General features: G+C 52.6%; 2 protein-coding genes across 2 annotated transcripts; one reads left to right on the plus strand and one right to left on the minus strand.

Annotated features, from left to right (window-relative positions):
* Positions 1–1,391: 1,391 nt before the first annotated feature.
* On the plus strand, positions 1,392–7,950 carry boc (BOC cell adhesion associated, oncogene regulated). Its single transcript, XM_068748243.1, has 16 exons — positions 1,392–1,404; positions 1,464–1,610; positions 2,423–2,566; positions 2,708–3,001; positions 3,993–4,265; positions 4,349–4,617; positions 4,704–4,869; positions 5,013–5,072; positions 5,384–5,593; positions 5,934–6,109; positions 6,213–6,435; positions 6,542–6,727; positions 6,812–7,026; positions 7,131–7,222; positions 7,332–7,459; positions 7,601–7,950. Exons 1-16 carry the CDS (start codon positions 1,392–1,394, stop codon positions 7,768–7,770), a joined length of 2,766 nt encoding a protein of 921 aa, XP_068604344.1. The 3' UTR covers positions 7,771–7,950.
* Positions 7,951–8,724: 774 nt separating this feature from the next.
* Positions 8,725–16,881, minus strand: LOC137903638 (basic helix-loop-helix domain-containing protein USF3). The gene is made up of 6 exons (XM_068747766.1): positions 16,838–16,881; positions 16,712–16,743; positions 16,504–16,586; positions 16,290–16,386; positions 11,348–16,128; positions 8,725–10,989 (listed from the first exon to the last, which is right to left on the minus strand). The coding sequence occupies exons 1-6, from the start codon at positions 16,879–16,881 to the stop codon at positions 9,172–9,174; spliced, it is 6,855 nt and encodes a 2,284-aa protein (XP_068603867.1). The 3' UTR covers positions 8,725–9,171.
* Positions 16,882–17,262: the final 381 nt, after the last annotated feature.

Genomic DNA, 17,262 nt, shown 5'->3' on the forward strand with positions numbered 1-17,262 from the left:
GCCAAGCAGCCCTGGTGCGGGAGGTCTGCTTTACTTTATGAATGCCATCAATCCTCCATCCCCCCCCCCCCCTTGCAGGATGCATGCTCACGTGCATGCTCACGTGCACGCCCACGCACCTGAGGGGCATCCATGCGGGGTTCTTCCTGTGAAGAATGCGGGGCGGTGGAGTTGTGGAGGGGTTAAAAGGTGTAACTGGAGGAATGTAGAAGAAGCAGGCAGGAGGAGGATGGATAGATATGGGAGGGAGGGGTAGCTGTAAAAACAGCACCTGATTGATTTAGCAAATGGAGCGCCACACGGTGCCCCCCCCCACCCCCCCCCACCTCTTCCTCCCAGCACACGCACCACTTTCTTAGCTTGACATGTCCTGGCTGGGATTCTCATCTCTCAGAATAAGAGCTGAAACTGCTTTTGCGTGTGTGCCCCCCCCCCTGGTGTTTGTCCGGTCTCCATCAGTGCCTCCGCCGGCCTTAGCTAAACTTCGCTTATTGAATTAGAGGTGTATACAAAGCCTCGCCGGCTCTGCTGTATATGCCAGCAGCCTGGCAGAGCGGCCGGCCCAAGAGAAACACGTCAGCTACAGCGCTCTGGAGAGAATGGAGCGAAGCCATGTTTAAGAATCAATCCACAAAGGCTGCTCGACGTTAAATTACGTTCTGGAGAAGTTTTGTTTGTGTTTCGTGTCACGTCTGGACTCCTTCGTGACAGATTTCTTTTGCCATCTTTTCCCGTTCAGTTTTCCTCGGCTTCAAACTGATAAAAATGGCAGCGTCCCCTTCCTGAGAGTTTTTATTTATTTATTTCCTTTTTTCCATCTGTTTTAACAGCAAAGTCTTACCGTTTCCTCCAAAAAAACCAAACTGGGTATCTTTCTGTGAAACACTATAGGGCGGACACCTCTGACCTCTGACCCCGTGGCTAGGCCTCTGAGCTGCTCAGGCGGAGGGGGGGGCGGGGTGCTCAGGGGGGGTCGGAGGTCACGTGAGTGTCTGTGTTGTGCAGACTGTGTGTCTGCGGGACACAGTTACAGCACATGGCCCCAATAATCCCACAGAATCTGATCCGGCTCCGCTCCCAGTATCATGTGTGATGGGATTCTTTCATCTCCTCGGATGTTACAGATATTACTTTTCAGGCTTTGGGCTTATGCAAAGTGATGACAAACAAAACGATTAGAGGATGTGTATTTTTTTAATTCCTGTGATTTCAGTCCGATTATATTCAAACCAGCGGTGACGGAAGAAATTGCTAAATCGAGGAGGAAGATTTCTCATTCGTGCGGATATTACACAATGAGTTTATTATTGCTCTGATTATTTTCTACGTCTAAAGCCGAGGACTGACTGTAGACACGTGCAGTTTTTTGCGATTTACATTGCATTCCGACGATGACGGAACGCCGTTGCGCTGCGGTGATCTGACGCCGCTGACCCTTTCCCCTCGTCTGCCTCGTTTTGCAGAACTGCGGGACTTTGAGCCGGACGACCAGCAGGAGATCGAGGTCGATGAAGGCAACACGGCTGTTATTGAGTGTCACGTCCCCGAGAGCCAGCCCAAGGCTCAGGTCCGCTACAGCGTCAAGCAGGAGTGGCTGGAAACATCCAAAGGTACCAAACTGCTTCATTATGACCTCTCTCTCTCTTTCTCGCCATCCCTCTTGATTCCCATGCCATCATCCTAATTTACTGGAATGCTATAATCCGGCCCATCTTAAACCCAGTGATAAGGCTGTTATCTCAAATGTTGAAACATGGGAATGCAGTTGTTTATTTTTCCTAACTATTTAGCTCCAAGTTTGCCTGGAAGAGAATGAAAAGCTCCGGCCGTTTGTGGCTGGTATGCCGATGATGCCTCGGAGCTGTAGGGACTGATATCTGCAGCTTGTCTCTGAGGAAATGAATGCCACACTGATGAGCTGTTCCCCACCACGGGATGGGGCGCCCCCTTCTGGTTTGAGGAGGAAGTGCATGCACAGAGCTCGTCTTTGCAGTTGTTCCGTGGATTCTTGTCACTCTGGGTCAATTTACTACTTAAAAACAAGAGCTGAGTGTTTGGGTTGATTTTCTAGTAACAATTTTATCTTTATTTTTTTGTAACACATTCATTTCTATTTTTGTCCATTCTGTAGAATTTGTAATTACTAGTAATGCTAATAATATATATATTTTATGACTTCTCTTATTTAAATTAGTTTTCCACAATACGCTATAGGTGTTGCATTAAAGCAACAGAATTCTAACACCCTATTCGCCCCAGATGTTCCATAAGATGGAAAAAAAAAAACTTTCAAGGCCTCTTAAAACAAAAAACAGCCTCACTTGATGCTGCATTGCTCCGTGGAATGCCGTGTCTAAATCTCTTGGCTAATTATGCCTTAAGGTGCATCTTCCAACTTGTTTGCTTATTTTCTTTGCGACAGGGAACTATCTCATCATGCCATCAGGGAACCTGCAGATAGCCAACGCCACGCGGGACGACGAGGGGCCGTACAAGTGCGCCGCCTACAACCCGGTCACCCAGGAGGTCAAAACATCCATCTCTGCTGACCGTCTGCGCATACGCCGTGAGTCATCGAGGCCTGAGCTTCTGATGAGATGCAAAAACATGATTTTATTTTTTTTTTTTGTTGCAAATGAAAGTCGTTTTTACAGAAAAACTGGATTTAATGAGTAACGATCAGTTTTGATCGTCTTTTTTTTCCCAGGCTCCACCTCGGAAGCGGCTCGTATAATTTACCCTCCGGCCTACCGCTCCATCATGGTGACCAAAGGCCAGCGGCTGGTGTTGGAGTGCGTGGCCAGCGGCATCCCCACGCCGCAGGTGATGTGGGCAAAAGATGGGCGGGACCTGCACTCCCATAACAACACGCGCTTCCTGCTCAGCAACCTGCTGATCGATGCCGTCGGGGAGGCGGACTCGGGCACGTACGCTTGCAGAGCGAACAACGGCATCGGTTCGTCCAGCTCGGCAACGGTGCTTTATGACGTCCAGGTGTTCGGTGAGTCAAGTGGAACAGTCGATATTTATTTGTTTTAGTGAATGTGGAGTCCTTTAAATGGCTTTCATTGCAAGGGGAGTTTGTCAGTGTTGTGATTTCCTCTTTCCACTGATGGCTGAGAATCCAGAGGTGTGTACGCGTGTCTGCAGTCCTGTGTGTGTCAGAAGCATGCAAACCTGGGCTGTGCTGTTGGAGGATTTGTACAGAGGGCTCTCTATTCTGTAGCAGGGCATGGTTGAATGTGTCTCTGTTATGGATGATTGTTTTTACAGTGATTTTCTGCCTGTGTGTGTGTGTGTGTTTTGTGGCTTGCCTCTCTGCAGCTGGTTCTAATTAGAACCAGAGAGCTGCTGTGGCTGTAATGAGTTCTGTCTTCCCCTGATTCATAAGCAGCCAACCATCAACTAGCTGGCCTGAGCAGGCCTGCCCGGCTCCACACGCCTCCGTCATACAGCCTTCACACACTCACACACACACATACCTGTGCGCATGTGAGATTGTTACACCTACATTTGAATAAACCATTAATCCTATTAAGAACCCTAAAACATCAATGATTTAACAACTTTTTCCAACATCATAAATAATTTAAAAATATATTTGAGTTTTTTTTTTTTCTTTTCTGCTGTTCTAATAAAAAATAAAAAATGGTCCCTGGGGCAGTGTTTATACTCTTTCACAAATTATTGTTAGGAAAAGGTATTCTGTAAATCAGTCCAGGTGAAAAATGACACCTATTGATAAACACCTGATCTTTTTTTTTGTATTAACTGATAGATGATTTGTCTCAAAATGGGAGAAAATACCTGTTGGAGGTGAAAGGGGGAGGTCCTTAATCTTAGTTTTTCCTGGTCCAATCCAAAATCTCTAGACAGTGACTGTAAATCGAAAAAGTGTCAAATCTGCTTGTGTGAAAAAAGTGAAATGGCGAATGTTTGGATTTCTTTCTTGACACATTCTTCAATGGTAGCTCTTCGTGTTTCTCCTGCAGAGCCTCCTCAGGTGACGGTGGAGCTGCAGCAGCAGGAGGTCGTGTACGGGGAGACGGTGCGCTTCACCTGTCAGGCCCGTGGGAAACCCACTCCCTCTGTGATGTGGCTTCACAATGCCCGCCCTCTCGCCCCGTCCACGCGCCACCGCCTGACCTCCCGGATGCTGCGCGTCTCCAACGTGGGCCCTCAAGATGACGGACTGTACCAATGCATGGCTGAGAACGGGGTGGGCAGCTCTCAGGCCTCTGCGCGCCTCATCACCGTATCAACTGGTGAGTCACAGTAAGATGGCTCCTCATTGGTCAGAGAGTTCATTCTTGTTCCGTTCTAACTTTAGGATGTCTTTGTCTCCTAGGGATTCCTTCCAGGGTGAAGCTGCCGTCGATATATCGACCCCTCAGCCCGGACAAGGTGCTGAGAGAGCAGCCGCCTGTGAGGCCCGGGGCCACTGGCGCCATGCTGCCTCTGGACTGTTCTGAGCTGCCAGGACAGATCCTGCCTGCAGACGCCCCCGTCATCCTCAGCCAGCCCCGAACGGGCAAGGCCGATTACTACGAGCTCACCTGGAGGCCCCGGCACGAGCGAGGAGTCCCCGTGCTGGAGTACATGGTCAAGTACCGGAAGGTACTTCGTCTAAAAACCAGATTGCAAGGCATTCCCTTTTAAATGCGTGCTCTTGTTTGTGGAAGTCACCCTCGTTTCCGTCACAGGTGGGAGATCCTCTCTCGGAGTGGACCGCCAGCAGCATCTCGGGCTCCCTCCACAAGTTAACTCTGGCCAAACTGCAGCCCGATAGTCTGTATGAGGTGGAGATGACGGCCAAAAACTGTGCCGGTTTGGGCCAACCTGCTATGATGACCTTCAGAACCGGCAAAGGTGCAAACACAGCGGGGGGGGCATGAAGCATTTTGGGGATGCGTTCTGTCGCTGCTTTGCTGTTGGGATCTTTTTTTTTTCTTTTTACGCCTTTTTGCTCTTCCTTAATTTCAACTCTGACCGAGTTGTTTTTCCTCCTACAGGGCGTAAAGTGCAAATCGACCCTCCGAAGACTCCTTCTGTCCCCTCACCGAGCCTCTCTCGTAAGTGTCCCCTCCAATCCTGTCCCGCGCTGACAAACGCTGCCATTTATTAACTACACTAACTGCAAAAAACGACTTCTTCCTACGAAGATTCCGTTTAAAGCGAGACGCTGCATATCTAACCCTTGTTTTGACTAACATTTCTCGCTCTCTTTTTCTGCTCTCTCTCTGAGGGATGGGCTCTGAGTAAGTTCTGGATGCAATGCGCTTTGCCTTCACTCTCATGATTATAGAGTGCTGTCTGGCAGTTTGTCTTCTTCTTTTTTTTTTGGTCGTCCTCTTTCTCACACTGCATTCTTCATCCACTGCAGCTCCAGAAGCACCCGACAAGCCCACAGTCTCCACGGCAACGGAAACATCGGCGTACGTGACTTGGATTCCTCGCGGTAACCGTGGCTTCCCCATCCAGTCATTTCGGGTGGAGTACAAGAAGGTGAAGAAGGCCGGGGAGGACTGGGTGACGGCGGTGGAGAACATCCCCCCGTCGCGGCTCTCGGTGGAGATCACTGGCCTGGAGAAAGGTCTGCCCCCCCCCCCCTCTCGTGCACTTAAGCGGTGTTTGTATTATTCCCGACAGTTTCAGTCTGGCTTTGTGGAGTTTGGGAAGACGAGTAGGACGTCGCACCGTGTAATTAGGATGAAGATGCCCTCCGTAATTACACTCCCACGGCCTGTAAATTCATCAGCGTAATGACTGTTGTTCCAGTTATTTCAGCAAATTGCTGCCATCAATCAAAGCTGGAACCAAAATGTATTTTCTCTTGGAAGGGGAAAACACCAAGTCGTTTAAAAACAAACATCATTAGTCAACAGAATGTTCCCTCTCCTTATGATTATTCTTGCTCGCCCCCCCCCCTGTAGGAACGTCCTATAAGTTCCGTGTTGTGGCGGTGAACGTAATCGGTTCCAGTCCTCCCAGTGCGCCTTCGAAGGCGTACACTGTGGTGGGCGGGCGGACCCACGAGCGCCCCGTCGACGGCCCCTACATCACCTACAACGAAGCCATCAATGAGACGACCATCATCCTCAAATGGACGGTGAGCGCCTGGAAGAGACCCCCTCCGGAGGTTTTTTGGCTTCCAATAATGGCTTCCCTTCTTTCACCATCGATGGTGACACGATCTATTTCACGCTCAACAGTACACCCCCGTGAACAACACGCCCATCTACGGCTTCTACATCTACTACCGGCCAACGGACAGCGATAACGACAGCGACTACAAGAAGGACGTGGTGGAGGGAGACCGGTACTGGCACTCGATCACTGACCTCCAGCCGGAGACGGCCTACGACATCAAGATGCAGAGCTTCAACGAGAAGGGCGAGAGTGAATTTGGCAACGTGGTGATCCTTGAAACCAAAGGTGGAGCCTTTTCCCCCACACTTTTCAGGCTAATTGAACGCAACTCAAGTTTGTGTTTAACACATTATCCCACTTTTTGCCCCCCCCCCCCCCCCCCCCTCCTCAGCTCGTCCTAATCACCATCGGCCCGTTCCGTCCGAGACCCCGGACCAGGGGTCGGGACACTCCAGCGGACTCGTACCTCGGCCCGGTGACCTTCCCTACCTCATAGTTGGGATTGTACTGGGAGCCTTCGTCTTCATCATTGTCGCCTTCATACCGTTCTGCCTTTGGAGGGCTTGGGCCAAGCAGAGTGAGCGCTCCTTCCCGTTCCTTAAGTCCACGTAAAAAGGTTCGGTCTCTACATCCATGTGGTTCTTTCACTCCTTCTTTTCAGAGCAAACGTCCGACATGTGCTTCCCCGCCGTGGCTGCCCCGGTGTCGTCGTGCCAGTACACCGTGGTCCCCCTTCAGGGACTCGCCCTGGTTGGCCACTGCCCACTGGACGGCCATATGACGGCTCCGCACGGCATCTACCCTGCAAATGGAGAATATGCTCTGACTAATGGCAAACCTCTGCATCCCACACGCTGCCTGCCGGGGCTGCAGCAGGTAAGAAGCTGATCAGTGTGGCCGGGTTGCCATGTCTGACATAGGTTGTTAAGAAGCTGTCAGTTATTTAGGTCGTGTATGTGTGTGTGCGCTGCCCTTTGCAGGATGGTGGCGTGGACTGTGATATGGAGTGTGACACGTTGTTGCCCCAGACGGTGTCAAATGGACAGCTGCCCGTTTACCACTACTGCACCAGGTGCATTTGCACGTATTCTATGCTTTTGAATAATTCTACTAAATTGATAATACCTAAACTGGGTGCTAAAACAGTTTTAAATCTAAATCTTGTTTCCCCTTTTCCTCAGGGGTCCGGATCATCGCGAGCGCGGCTGCTGTCCTCCTGAAGACTCGACTCGTCGGCGTCGTCACTCTTCGCCGGGTTCACAGGAAGTGGGAGGCGATGGAGAAAACGCAGAAGATGGCGTCACAGGCGGTACGTTTGGTGTTTACTGAAATACCTAACGATGGCAGAGCCTTTGGAGCAGAGTTCCTTATGTGCGTCGGTCCAGCGGTGGAGCGTTTTTTGTGCTTTGTTTTAGATTTTTTGTTCTCTTTCCGTGCCGTCTTTCTGTAGAGCCAGCATCCTCTCCTCCCATGTCTTTAGAAGACGAAGGGATCTTCGCCACGCCATCTTCGGCGGCCACGACGCCACAATCCCAAGAGACGACGATACAGGAAGTGGTTATCCTCCCAAATGAAGCGCACCCTGAGGACGAAGGGATGGCCAACACGGCAGCTATATGAGACTGTTAAACGAGACAGAAAAAAATATTTATTTTTGTATGACAGATATTTATATATTTATGCTTTTGTACATACGTGTCTGATTATACTGTATATAAGGCTATTTTCATATTCAAAGAGACTCTATTCATTCGCTTTCACACAAACATACTGTCATGGAGAAAGGGAGTTCCCTGGGGAGGCGAGATCAGAGAGCCCCCCCCCCCCGCACCGGCAGGGAATCCCTTTTGGATCAGCACTTCCGGTCTTGACCCTCCTCAGCCTTTGCGTCTTTCACCAGACTCGACGCAGTCCGATACTGTAATTATCAGATGCTTCACTTCGGTTTAGTTCCCATTTTATATTTTCAAAATGCAACTCCCTTTTTTTGTGTGTGTATAGCATTAGTATTATGCATTGTTCATCATTAACAAACTATTAACACGTGCATGCAACATAAACCATTCTGTTCCAGTAGTGTACAAGAGATTATATATATATATTGTATAGTTATTTATTTTTTTTAAAAATCACTGAATGGGAGAGATTCTGGAAAATGTCTAAAACTCAAGTCACTAAGCTGAACTCGAACCTGAACCTGCTCTTTTGCTGGTTACCAAATGGCTGTCGGGGCTCTGGCGCGTCAGTATTAGTCCCTCCCTCACAGGTTGGTGCATCAAGTATTAGTCTTTGCCAGAGACGCCCCCCCCCCCCCCCCCAATCAAAATGAAGGATATCCTGAATCAACACTCCCATTTATAGAAGTGCAGCTGTTCTGCGGCTGCAAAATGCTGGAGCACTATTGCATGTAAATAAAGGCTTATCAAATTTGATTGGTGCATTTATTTATTTTTAATTTTAAGTCTTGCTATGTGTGTGTGTGCGTGTGTGGTAACTAGTCTGCACATTATGATTTTAGTGGCTCGAAAGAGGAATCAATCGGAGCAAGAAACACAGGATTCTTCAGCTGCCAGCAAATAAAAAATTCCTTATAAACTTTATTAATCAAATTTCTGTATTTACAAATACACAATTCTGATATGAACCATTTGTATTTACAAAATAGCTCTAGGAGAGAAAAAACTGATTCTGTACAGTAAAACCTGATATAAGTTAGTAAATCACATTTGTAAGCTGTATGTGCAGAAGGTTTCCCAACGACCTCACAATACATAGAATTCAAATTCTAAACCTAAATTTACGATCTGAAACGTCTGAAATTACAGTTTGGTTAAACCAAACGGAGCTTTGAGAAGGACCGCGGCTTCCTTCCGCATTAGAACACACAAATCAAATGTGTGATTTGTGTGGGGAAAGCGTCCGAGACGCGAACCTGCCGCCGCAAGACAAACGTGGCGTCCGTCCTGAAAACGTGAAGAACTCGGAACATTAAGCTTATAAAAATGCTGCAGGACCTTCTTGTCACACAGCTGAGCTGCCGTCGTGGCCCAGGATGTGGCTGATGTTGTGGGCGGGACGGTTCGGCTGCTTGCCGGAGTCTGAGGACGAGGCGTTGGCGAGCGACAGCAGAGGAGACATTGGCATGGAAGAACCGTCGGCGGGCATGCCGGTGGCGATCTCAGGGAAAAGCGAGGTGAGGCTGAAGTTAGATATGTGGGGCGTGATCCCAGACGAATTGGCAATTGGCATAGGAGGCATATCTGGAAGGAGGGGGAAGCTGGCCTGACCAAAACCCACAGGGCGAGGTGGCGAGAGGATGGAACCAAAGCGGTTATTGAGGGGAGGAGCGCTACCCTTGTCGCCACTTGGGCTCGTAAACATTTGGTTGGGAAAATACTGGAGGGCGACATCGCTGGAAAGGCTGGGGTGAGCGGCCGGAGAGTAGGAAGGGTAGAAGGAGGGTAAAGAGTTCTGAGGCTCCACGGGCAGCAGGGACGGCGTCCGGGAGCTGCTGGGCTGGCTGACCGGAGGGATGAAAGTGGCGTTGGCATTGATGGGAGGCGGCGGGGGGTTCATCCCACCCTCGGGAATAAAAGGGAAGCCGAAGTTCTGCGTCAGGTGTTGATCGGCCACCAGGTTGTTGTCGCTCGGAACCTGAGCGCCGTCGGCCATGAAGCGAACGATGGCGCTGCGCCGCGCCTCTCCTCCGGACTGCGGTCGGGCCAAAAGCACGCCTCCTCCCGGAGGGAGGGGCAGGTGGCCCTCGGGCTCAAAGGGGTTACCGTGCCTCAGCGACCCGGATCGAACCCGCTCGCCAGGCCGGAGCTTGGCGGGTTGAGCGTCTCGGGCGATGTTGCGAGAGTGCTGGCTGACGGCAGCGGGCGGTCTGGAGGGGGCGGCGGAGCGGCCCGGCTCGGGGTGCGGGGTTGGGGGGTGGGGGAGACCGGCACGCACGCCCGGGCCTCCGTGCATGTTGCTGCCGACCTGAGAAACGTGGCCTTTGTTGGCCTCTCCGTGCCGCATTACCGGCGCCTTCTGCGTCTGGGGCACGCCGGCGCCGGAGGCCTTGGCCTGGAGGTCACCCGGCGAGCTTCCAGACACGCAGGCGTACTCCATACCGGCTGGGGGGCAGCACTGCACTCGCTGATGATTGCTCTGCTCGGGCAGGTGGGGGGAAAGGAGGCTCTGCATGAAACTCTGGTGACAAGCGTCCTGCTCCCGGGGCAGCGCCGGCCCGACTTGGACTCCCTGAGCGCCGGGATGAGCCGCGCCGTAGCTTCCACGACTCCTGCCATCTGCTGGAGGCCCGACGCCCATCCTGAAGCCTCCCTGCTGCTGCCCTTGAGGGCCCCTCTGCGAGGGCGGCACCGACTTCGGGGTCATGTCACTCCCGCGGGACACCTCAAAACCACCGTGCTGGTGTGCTGCTCCTCCTCCTCCTCCTCCTCCTCCCATGGCCTTGAATGGCAGACACTCCGAGACCCGCTGAACATCGGCCGACCCGGGATGTTCGGAGGGAAGGCGGCTCTGCTGATTATGCGCGATGTTTGCTTTCCCTCGCGACGCGTCCAGGTAGCCGCGCAGGTCCGGCTGCTCCTGCGCGGCTCCGCAGCCAGGCTGCAGGTGCAGAGCCATATGCTGTTCACCGCTGCTGGGGCTTTTCCCGATGAGAGCCTCGGCAGAGTAGCTGGAAACGCGGTGGCGTTCCTGCCGTGACGACGCGCAGGCCAGGTCAGATGACCGAGACGCGGGATTGCTGGGAGGGGGGATGAGCTGCTGCTGCTGCTCCAGAGGTCGAGAGGTCATCATCCTCTGCATGGCGTTATGATCCTGGCCAGGCTGGGGGTGAGAAAAGGTCACGCTGACTAGCAAACTAGCAGTTATTCCATGATTTTAGGTCATTTTAACTAAATGAGAATAAAGCAATGAAGACAGGCGGGGGTCATGAAATCACCGGCGCTGGTTGATCTGTCTGTCTGTTAGCAATATAGCTCAAAAGGTCACAGACGGATCTTGATTACATTTTGAGGAAGTGTTGGGACTGTTACCAGGAATAGATGATTGCATTTCGGTGATGATCCAGAAGAGATCCTGGATTCTGGATCACTTTGACATTTTCGTTAACGTTGCAATCAATGGTGAAGCTCCGTTGATTGCAACGTGTCGCTGACTGTGACCTCCCGTGTGACCTTCTCACCTTGAGGTGCTCCTGCGGCGCCAGGTGGCTGCTGTGGTGGCTCCTGGGTCCCGCTGCCTGGGCTTCACAGCTCTTCTCTTGGTGCCTAAAGTGCTGCTGCTGGATCTGCTGCTGCAGGTGCTGCTGGTGCCTGGAGTGGGAGCTCTGCTGCTGCTGCTGCTGCTGCTGCTGCTGCTGCTGCTGGTGATGCTGCTGGTGTGGCTGCTGCTGGTGATGAGGCTGTTGGTGTTGCGTTGGCTGTTGGTGCTGCTGCTGTGATTGCTGGTGCGCCTGCTGCTGATGCTGCGCCTGCTGCTGCGGCTGCTGCTGTGCGAGCTGCGGATGCTGCGGCTGCTGATGCGAGTGCGGCTGCTGCTGGACTCCAGACTTCTCGAGGTGATGCTGCTTCTGTTGCAGGCCAGCGGGTGATCCAGTTTGACCCACTCGGACTAGTCCCCGCTTTTTCTGCGCGTGCTGCTGCTGCTGCTGCTGCTGCTGCTGCTCCTGCAGCGCCCTCTGGTGGAGAGAGTGCCGCTGAGCAGGGTCAGGGTGAGTCAGGTGATGCTGCAAATGGTAGAGGTGGTGTCGCTGCTGCTCTTGCTGCTGTTTCATGTACAGGTTTCCTCCGAGGTGCGGACCCGGCTGGGCTGCAGCATGCTGCGGGTGGCTGTGTGGAAGGTGGAGCACACCTGGCTGGTTCTGTTCGGGGGGTCCTTGAGGAAGGCAATGACCATCTATGGGTCGAGCTATTGAGCTCATGAAGGAGTTCGAGGAGAAGAGAGGGCCCACCCTTTCAGAGTTAATCCTCGCCATGGCAGCAGCAGACGTTGGGGGTAGCTGCCCCGCCATCATCTGGTTGTGATCTGCCGCTTTCACGTCCATATGGCTGACGGCGGCGACCGATGGAGGGCAAGGTTTGGGTCGTTTCCCGGGATTGAGCATTGCCTCCTCCTGAGCCTGCCGCTTGGAGACAATCTTAACTTGTCGCTCGCCGACACCAACCTGAGCCCGAATTAACGCATTCTTCAAGGGGGCGTACTCGTTTAGCTGGGCAGCGCCCAAGCAAGGCGAGGGGGCGTTATTTGACGATTGCGATGTGTGGGCTGAGGTCCCGACAGGTGCGGGAACTGCACCCTGTTGGCCAATCAGACTGGGCGAGCCAGGATAGGGTTGCTGCCCGGAGCTGGGTCGGATCAGGTTGTTGACGCTCAGGCTAGCCACGGTGAGGCTCTGAGATTGTACCTGGGTTAGAGACTGAGACTGGGAATACGAGGCTTTTTGGGGATGTCTGCTTCCATTGGAACCACTGATGGACCCCTCTCCAGCGAGTCCTCTGGGAGTCACCTGGACAGCGGGCTTACCTGATATCGTCTCAACGGGCTTACTCACTTTTGTCTGCTGTCCAGTTGAGCCCCTTTCCTTACTGCTGGACACTGGGTGGGTTTTTGAGGGCTCCCACGTAGCTGTGGTGGAATTAGACGCGGGGGTGTTATCCCCAGAGCAGCCTCCACTTCGCCTTCCTGGACTGTCCTGTTCAAGCATGGCCAAAGCCAGTATCTCCGCCTGCTCCGAGGTGAATGTAAATGTCCCGAAGGAGCCAGAAGACGCACCAATGCTGTGGCCCTGGGGAAGCATGGATGCCACAGAGAACCCCCTGCCTCCCCCAGCTGCTGTAGACGTGGGAGAATCTGCCTGTCGACTTGCTGTCATGGGGTGCTCTATCGTTTGATCATCTAGGCTTGTGTACACCTGTTGAGAAAGGGCAAAGTCCTTTCTCGAGGGCGTGTCAGAAGCTGCTGCCATGAAATCCTGCTTCTCTGCTACTGTGGAGAGTCCGTCTACCTGAGCCTCCCGGTCGCCTCTAGGGGACTGGGCCATTTTGACTTCAGCAGGATGGCAGGGGGTCGGGTTGGGCACATTCACCTGAGTCCGCTGCATTGCGGCTCTACTGGTGGGGACCCTCTTCCTGAACTCTGAACTTATGGTAGGGGCTCTGACGGAGCTGTTGGCCGCAGAGAAAGTTGCGGCAGGTGAAATCGTCGCAGTTTGGGACACCAAGGGTGAAACAGTGGCCTGAGATATTGGCTTACTACAGGGCAGAGGACACTGGGGACCCGGTCCCTTGGGATGACATGCTGAAGTTGGTTGGGCAGCCTGATTTAAAGATACCGGTGCAGCTGTTGTAACATTAGAGACTGGAGTCACGCAGGCAGTAAAGCTACTGGTGGACGGGTTCAGTGTTTCAGGACTGACAACAGATCTGCTCTGGCTAGAAACGGCGGCGCCGGCAGCCAACTTACTTTGGGTTGTCCCAGTTGCCGAGACGGCGACTGCGAGTTTAACCTCTGGATCTGTGCGTCTGGCCACGACCGAGTTGTTTTCAGAACCGCCGGCTGGTTTGCTCACGACGGCCACCGGTGCGCTCGCTGACGGCTTGACCGGTGCGGCGGTAACGGTCGTAACTGCGCTTGCCACATCAGTAGTATTTACATGACTGACATCAGACCGGGTTGAACTAACGGGGCTCTTGCGCTGTGGACGAGACTGACTCGGCGACGTCGACTCGTTCGTTGTACTACATGCAACGATTATCTGAGTGCTTTGCGCAGTGGGGGCGTCTGCGATAGCTCGGCTACAACTCCCAGTTGTGACCGCTGCTGTGCGAGTCGGGGGAACGTCCGTCGTCGAAGACTCAACAATCTGAGAGGCGGCGACTTGAATTGCTCGACTCCCCCCTGCAGCAGCCACTGGCTTGGTCGAAACGGAGACAGCGGGTTGTGCCCGACCGAGCTCTTTTTTCTTGGTTGGTTTAGCCCTCTTGGACGTTTTCCTCATTGTATTTAATATTGTGGCGTATCTCTTTGCTGCAGGCTTGGAGGCGTTAATGACGGGCCTCGATTTGACTGGGTTCGAGTTCGGGACTTGTAACTGTCGCGCAGGTAGAGCGAGGGCACTTGCAGGGACGGACGCCGGGGTCTGATTCTGCTGGGTTAACGACGACGGCGCGGGCGGGGGCTGACTGTTGTTCTGGCTAGAAATCTTAAGTGGAAGGCCCTGAGAAATGCTCTGATTGAGACTGCTGAGCGCTCCTAAACTGTTCAGGGCCACGTTGGTTGTCGGTTCCTCACTGGTCGTGGGCTGGACCAGCTGAAGGGTACTCTGGCCACCCTGGGAGCCGGCTTTGTCAGGAGTCTTCATGGGCTGCAAGGCAAACACTTGGCCATTCACTGTGATAGTCTGTGGGGTTGAAGGAGCTGGTGTGGAAGAGGAGGCCTGGGTAACGTGGAGGGGAGTGTTCAGTTGAGGCTGAACGGGGCGTGGGAGAATGTGCACCAGCTGCTTCCCCCCAACGCTCTGCAAGGCCGTGGCAGGTACCGAACTGCTGGTCGGAGGCGTTGGCGTGGACACAACCGGGACTGCGGCAGGCACACCTGCAGGCACTATGCCTACCGGGGGGATCTGAGGGGCAGGTGGAGCCTGATTTGGTGCCTGGATGATGACAATATGCTGACAAGGGGTCTGATTGGTTATTTCCTCTCTTACAGCCGTCTGAGATGTGCAAGCACTGGCCTGCTGCAGAATGACCACGCTTGGATTGCTAGTGTTCTGCGGGGCTGTTACAGCTGAGGCCGTCCCTCTGGCTGGGTTGACTTGAAGCACCTGCATGGTCTGTAGGAGGGGCAGCATGGTGGCCTGTGGCTGGGGGGCCAGGGCAGCTGGCGGATGGGAAACCAATGATGCTTGCTGAAGCAAAGCGGGCTGGGGATGCGATGCAGCAGCAGGGTGGGCCACCACGGCTTGCTGGGGTACCATTGCTGCCTGGGGGAGGGCAGCACTCTGTGGTTGAGGGGCCGGGACCAGCCGAGGTTGAGGATTCTGGTTCAGGATGGCAGGATGCAGCTGGGGAGGTCTTTGAATGTGGGCTGTAATGGGTGCTTGTTGCACGGGCTTATTACCCATCGGACACACCTTTACCTGCTGGACAGCCTGTGTGGTGTTGATGACCTCTGCGGCAGGGAGACTCTGGCAGACCGGCTGGACCGTGTTCCCTGCCATCTGCAGCGTTGTCCAGGTAGTCTGTGTGCTTCCTGCCGTCCCAGCCCTCAGGAAGGCTTGGCTGCTGGGGATAGCGGTGTAGCTAACAGTCCTCACAGCGGCGTCTCGTGTGACCCCAGAACACGCGTCTGGCGTGGGCGTGGCCCCGGGTAGCATCGTTAGATTGGATATGGGCTGAGTCAGGGCTTCACTGGGAAGCTGCGAGGACGAAGTGGATGCGAGGGTAAGAGTCGGTTGCTGGGGCAAAGACGAGGTGGCTGCAGGGATCTGAAGGGTGATGTAAGACACAGCGGGTGGAAGAGTCGGGGTAACGGTTGGAGTCTCCACGACGCAATGCTCGATCATTCTGAGGCCCGCTGCAGGTTGGGTGGGGCTGGTTGTGGACCCAGGCAGGAGAGCAGGGGTGGAGGAAGAGGTGTTAACGTGCAGCAAGGCGCCATTAACTCTCAGCCCAGCACTGACCTCAGACGACGGCTGGATAATTAATGTTTCAGAAGGTTGTTTCGCTGGGCTCGTCTCGCTTCCTGCTGGACACATCACGTTTCCATTGGAATAAACAATGATCCCCTTGGGGAGTTGGTGAGCGGGGGTCACCTTTGCCACCTTGGCAGAGCGCTGTTTGCCCTTCCAGTGAATAGTGGGGTCTTCCAGAATGTTAATATCGTGGGCTTTGAGGAGCTCAATGTAGTGAGAGCCCTCTCTTCTCAGCTCATCCAGCTGCCGTCGAAGTCGACGGATCTCCTCAGCTGCACAAACAAAACAAGATATGTACATAAATATACTTCAATAGCTCCAAGTACCAATAAAGCAACATTCTTCAAACGTCAAGTATAAAAGAACTATGCGAAAGTCGAGATGTACACTCGTGCAAAAAAACTAAATCAAGGTATACATCGTTAACGTTTACCTTGGACTTTATCTCCTCCTTCTAGAAGCATCGCGTCATTTTGCTTCTTCAATTCAGTGATGTAGCGAAACGCCTGGTCCAAGATCATGTTCTTACTCTGTGGATGAGAGGGAACGAGGTTGGAGGCGACAATGTGCCACTCATTGTCCAGCAGAGACACTGATTTCACCATAAACCAACAAATAAATAAAAGCAATAGATACGTGTCTCTTACCTGCTTAAGAGCCGGGGAACAGGGTAGAAGATTACCAATGCGGTTAATCCCAGCGTTGATCTTCTCCTTTCTGTGTCTCTCAACTATATAAAGAAGAAACTAACTTTTAATGTGGTTAGATTTAGACCACCAGTAAAAACAACAACAACTCAATACTCAACAAAGCAGCGAGGTTACAACAGATGCATAACTTGAGATATTATTTCACCTGCATTGTGTGATTCTTTGTTTTTCTTCTTTCTGCAAGAGTACATGACGGTTCTCAGTCGTTATTACCACCAGTGTACATATTTATTACCTGTGCTGATCATTTGCATAAACCATTTGTCCTTACTTGGGTTTCCGACCAGGTGTCTGCGTTTCAGTCATCTCTGGCATCCCGTACGAACAGTTTGCTTGTATGAAAAGCCCAACACATTTAACAGCTGGAGCTTAATTCCCTTCTGTTCCTCTCCTGCAATGAAAACATAAGATATCCGGACGCTGTATGAATTATACAACAACAACGGCGACACCGGAAACGTGCGTCACCCTGGTTGGATCCGGTTCTAATTACCCAGCAATAATGATGCTATGCTATTTAGCAAAAAGGGCCTTATAAAGATCCAGCGAACCGTCGCAACGATAAGACTACTTGATGCTCAACAAACTGGTGTGGGGTGCAGATTAACATAATTAGCTTCGCAGCTAACCTGATCTGTGATAGCGATAGATCACGCCGCAAATTACAGACCGTTTAACAACGACGTGATCGTTTGG

This window comes from Brachionichthys hirsutus, chromosome 14, assembly GCF_040956055.1.
Source record: "Brachionichthys hirsutus isolate HB-005 chromosome 14, CSIRO-AGI_Bhir_v1, whole genome shotgun sequence".
NCBI lineage: Eukaryota > Metazoa > Chordata > Actinopteri > Lophiiformes > Brachionichthyidae > Brachionichthys > Brachionichthys hirsutus.